This window comes from Cebus imitator, unplaced genomic scaffold (assembly GCF_001604975.1).
Source record: "Cebus imitator isolate Cc_AM_T3 unplaced genomic scaffold, Cebus_imitator-1.0 Scaffold242, whole genome shotgun sequence".
Taxonomy (NCBI): Eukaryota; Metazoa; Chordata; class Mammalia; order Primates; family Cebidae; genus Cebus; species Cebus imitator.
In genome coordinates, this window is record NW_016107557.1 from 2162740 (window position 1) to 2167584 (window position 4845).

At 40.1% G+C, this 4845-nt stretch overlaps 1 protein-coding gene across 1 annotated transcript in view; it reads left to right on the forward strand.

The window, feature by feature from the left end:
* Window positions 1-4845, forward strand: part of AFG3L2 (AFG3 like matrix AAA peptidase subunit 2) — a 47018-nt gene that overhangs the window by 17681 nt on the left and 24492 nt on the right. Inside the window, exons 7-9 of the mRNA XM_017498467.2 lie at window positions 1328-1452; window positions 2079-2352; window positions 4243-4380. Coding sequence (XP_017353956.1) covers window positions 1328-1452; window positions 2079-2352; window positions 4243-4380 — 537 coding nt within the window. The remainder of the gene's footprint in view (window positions 1-1327; window positions 1453-2078; window positions 2353-4242; window positions 4381-4845) is intronic.

Sequence of the window (4845 nt, forward strand, 5' to 3'; positions counted from 1 at the left end):
AAAAAAAAAAAAAAAAAAAAAAAAATAAGATTATTGCAAGTTAAAGGAGAAACAAAGTTTTTTTATGCAATAAAATGGAGCTAATACATGCACAGTGCTTGAAATGGAGTCTTGTTGCTAGTAAACTCCATACATATGAGGTATTGTCGTCATTGTCCTCATGGTTGTGCAAAGGCAATGTGACATTGTGGTTAGGACAGTGGTTCAGGAGCCAGACTCTCTGGGTTCAGATCTAGCCTCTTATTTCATGTATGACCATGAGCAAGTTTTCTCATCTGTAGAATGGAAACAGGAAGAGTCAGGGCTCATAGTCAATGGACACAAGTACAATAAGAAATAATTATGTGCTGGTTGGTAGAATAACCTTGACCTGGCCCCCTCGGCTGGGCCATCTGAAGCCCCACACCCCTAGGGAATAAAGAGGGAGTGCCTGGCATAGATGGCAAGGCACATCTGTACCAGTTGTACAGTGGTGGTGCGGTGTTCAGATGAACATCACTACCAGTAATGGCACCTGCTTCTTGGGATGGGCCTCAGGATTGAGTGAACTAACGCAGCTAAAGGGCTCAGAACAATGCCTGGCACTTAGTACACACCCAGTAAACGTTAGCTCTTATCGCTATATCACAGTAGTTTTCAGTTTGGGAATAGGGAGCTAAAATACCTAGGAAATGGAAGAACAGGAAAAGAATGCTTATTTATTGGCTGGTTGGTTGGTTGGTTGATTGATTAATTGATTGAAGGAGTTTTGCCCTTGTTGCTCAGGCTAGAGTGCCATTGTACAACCTCAGCTCACTGCAACCTCTGTCTCCTGGGTTCAAGCGATTCTCCTGCCTCAACCTCCTGAGTAACTGGGATTACAGGCATGCGCCACCACGCCTGGCTAATTTTGTATTTTTAGTAGAGGCAGGGTTTCTTCATGTTGGTCAGGCTTGTCTCGAACTCCCGACCTCTGGTGATCCGCCTGCCTCGGCCTCCCAAAGTGCTGGGATTACAGGTGTGAGGCACCGTGCCTGGCCAAGAATGCATATTTATTTTAAAAAGGATTACATTTTCAAATAGATTTTTCATTATATTTTTTCGGTTTATAATTTTAGAACCACTGAGATATTGCTGCTAAAGAAATGCTTATTTGCCAAGAATTGCCAGGTGTTCTCAATGAGTAACATTTAATCACCACATTATTAAAACCAGTCTTTTATTATTTTTTTCTTTAATTTATACATTTCAGTATTTCTGAAAAATTCTTAAAAAGTTGAACCCTTTAGTGAATTGAACCTTTTGGCTTCACTTCATTCTTAGGATATTTGCTTTTTTGTTTTTATAGCAATACATTTGGTTTAATATTGGCAGTGTGGACACCTTTGAACGGAATCTGGAAACTTTACAGCAGGAATTGGGCATAGAAGGAGAAAACCGGGTGCCTGTTGTCTACATTGCTGAAAGTGATGGGTAAGGGGTAGTCTTAAAATACAACATTTTGGAGACTGTTTACTGTGCTGCCTGTGGTTCACTGTGTTCTGTCCCTGGATGCAGGGCTGCACATTATATTCTCACACAGGCCTTTCTCAGTTTGGCCAGGTTTTAAAAAAACTATTAATAACTCATTAGTTTCGCACATGACTTCATTTTCTACGCATTTATACTTATCTTGATTAAGCAGTGGTTTGGAATATTAACATTCAATGCATTGACCTTCAGTAGGATTTTAGCATAAAGAACCCCTTTGTATCAAAGACTGGCATTCCCATCATGTTTACATGTCACAGAGTTTTCCAGGATTTTTAGGTAATTTTCTCTTGTCAGAATTTCTTTGAGGGTTGTCTTTAATGAGGCCATGTTAGTAACCCCACTTAATTCTGGGCAGATGCTCCGTTATTGTAAGAGTTGGTTGCCATGGAGCTCATTTGGGAATTCTTTTGCCTTTGAAGAATACTTGCCAGTTAACCCTTATTTTCATTAAGTGCAGAAGGTGTAATTGATGTAGCTATATATATATTTATATTGATACCTTGCACCACATGCGAAACCTAGATGTGAGCAGCCAGTACTAACCTGTGTTATGCCTGTGTCCCCAGCTCTTTTCTGCTGAGCATGCTGCCTACGGTACTTATCATCGCCTTCTTGCTCTACACCATCAGAAGAGGGCCTGCTGGCATTGGCCGGACAGGCCGAGGGATGGGTGGACTCTTCAGTGTCGGAGAAACCACTGCCAAGGTCTTAAAGGATGAGATTGATGTGAAGTTCAAAGATGTGGCTGGCTGTGAGGAGGCCAAGCTAGAGATCATGGAATTTGTGAATTTCTTGAAAAACCCAAAGCAGTATCAAGACCTAGGAGCAAAAATCCCAAAGGTAAAATGAGCTTTTATAAGATTAACTTTTTGACGTGTTTCTTGATCTCTGAAGTTGTAATTTTATGAAGTTTGATTGCTTACGATAGATAGCTGTTTTTCTGTCTTTTCTCTTTCTCACCTTACTAGGCTAGCCTCTGTGTAACATGGTTTGTTTTGGGTCAATTGTTTCATGTGAATGTGTTTTCTTGTATATAGTGTGTATATTCCTGAAAATATCTGAGTTACCTCCTCTTGAAGACTTCCTTGATTTGCCTTCCCTCTCCCTCCAGTCTGATTTAGATGCCCCATCTCTCAGCAACCGTAGGCCTGCTGTAGCTCTCTGAGCATGTCACACTCTGCTGTCACCCAGTGTCCCTTCAAGGGATGTGTGTGGACAGGACACATGTGCTAGCACTGAAGTTCATGGCAGAGGATCTAACCGGGAGGAGACAGTACTCACTATCACTTTCCCCCTTCCAGCAAATAAACTCGTGCCTACTGTGCTAGTGATGGGCTGTGCCCTACAGGGCTTCAATGGAACAGTAACTTCATATTTGTTAAATGGATCATCTATTAAGTAAATTAATAAAAAGGTATAATTCTTTTTAAAGTCCATTAATAAAGTTGACTTTAAAGGAATCCTTTGGTCCATTAATAAAGTTTACGTTAAAGGATTCCTTTGGAAAGAGAATCATTATTTCCTTGATTTTTATGTACTGCTTCTATGGATAAAAAGTCATATTTTATGAATTTATAACTTACTGTTACTTATTACCCATTTGCATCACATCTAGGTGTCTCTACCACATAATATAACAGTTGTGCAGGGCTGGGCATGGTGGCTCATGTCTGTAATCCTAGCACTTTGGGAGGCCGAGGTGGGTGGATCATCTGAGGTCAGGAGTTCGAGACCAGCCTGGCCAACATGGTGAAACCCCGTCTCTTCTAAAAATACAAAAAAATTAGTCAGGCATGGTGGTGTGTACCTGTAATCCCAGGTACTCAGGAGGCTGAGGCAGGAGAATCTCTTGAACCTGAGAGGCAGAGGTTGCAGTGAGCTGAGATCTCACCATTGCACTCCATCCTGGGCAACAAGAGCAAAACTTGGTCTTAAAAAAAAAAAAAACGTTGTATGTTATTTGAGCAAACACGTTCTTTCTTTGTAGTTAAGTGCATCATTGGTCATTAGATTTCTACTTCATTTGTGAAACTTTTAAAGAAGAAAATAAGCAAAATTTTAAAAATATCTTAACGTTTTTTTACAAAGCCTAGAAAAAATACCATGTGATCGTATTATCCACATCTTCACACACAGTATTTGGATATGGTAGCATGATAGTATGTCAATTTATAAATAAGAGACGATGCTGTTTGTGGGTAGTTAGTAGAAATAAAAACAAATTCACAGTTAGTTAAGTTGCACATTCCACCATGCTAAAAATGTATTGATTTGTACATGAAAGTAGAAGTCAGTAATTGGGTTTATTAATTATTCAAGCTCAAAAGCCAATTTTACTTGTAAAGAGTAAAGAATTATATGAATCAGGAGTGTGGTGTTTGTGTCTTCTTAAATTCTTTAAGAAGTAAACCTTAGTAGATTTATTAGTACATTCCTAGACTAAGTCACCCTTTACATACTATTAGACTAAAGATCTGAAAAACAGCACTAGGAAAAAAAGGAAATATTTTAAATTTCACATTCTTACCAAATTTTTTGAAACAATTATTTTTATAATCTTTTTTTATTCTTACTAATACAAAAATGTTCTACCATAGCTCATATGTTTGAGTAATATTTAATATATATCAATAAGATTTAGAGACAGAGTTACCTTGGAATTATTTGTGGATACACAATTTACTTTTCTGAAATTCTCATTAAATGTAATTTCTTTTTTTGTATCTGAAGGGTGCCATTCTCACTGGTCCTCCAGGCACTGGGAAGACACTGCTAGCTAAGGCAACAGCTGGAGAAGCCAATGTCCCCTTCATCACCGTTAGTGGATCCGAGTTTTTGGAGATGTTTGTTGGTGTGGGCCCAGCTAGAGTGAGTCTCATTCTGTTCTGATGGTACAGCTTCCTTACACCCACCAGTTCCCCACAGATGGGAGGACTTGCTGGAGATGGCGCTGCCCCCTGGAGTGCTAGAGTGACCTCTCAACAATCTCTGGCCTGAGCTCCTCTCCGGTCTAATCCTCCAGCAAAGCCTGTGACTTCCACTCCACCTTTCCTCGCACCAGCTAGGACTACAGTTTGCTACCTATATTAGACCAATTTCAAGAACTGACGGCCAGGTGCTGAGGCTTATGCCTGTAATCCCAGCACTTTGGGAGGCTGAGGTGGGTGGAATGCTTGAAGTCAAGAGTTTAAGAACAGCCTGGCCAACATGGTAAAACCCTGTCTCTATTAAAAATACAAAAATTAGCCAGGCGTGGTCACATGCCTATAATTGCAGCTGTTTTGGAGACTGAGGCAGGAGAATCTCCTGAACCTGGGCAGCAGAGGTTGCAGT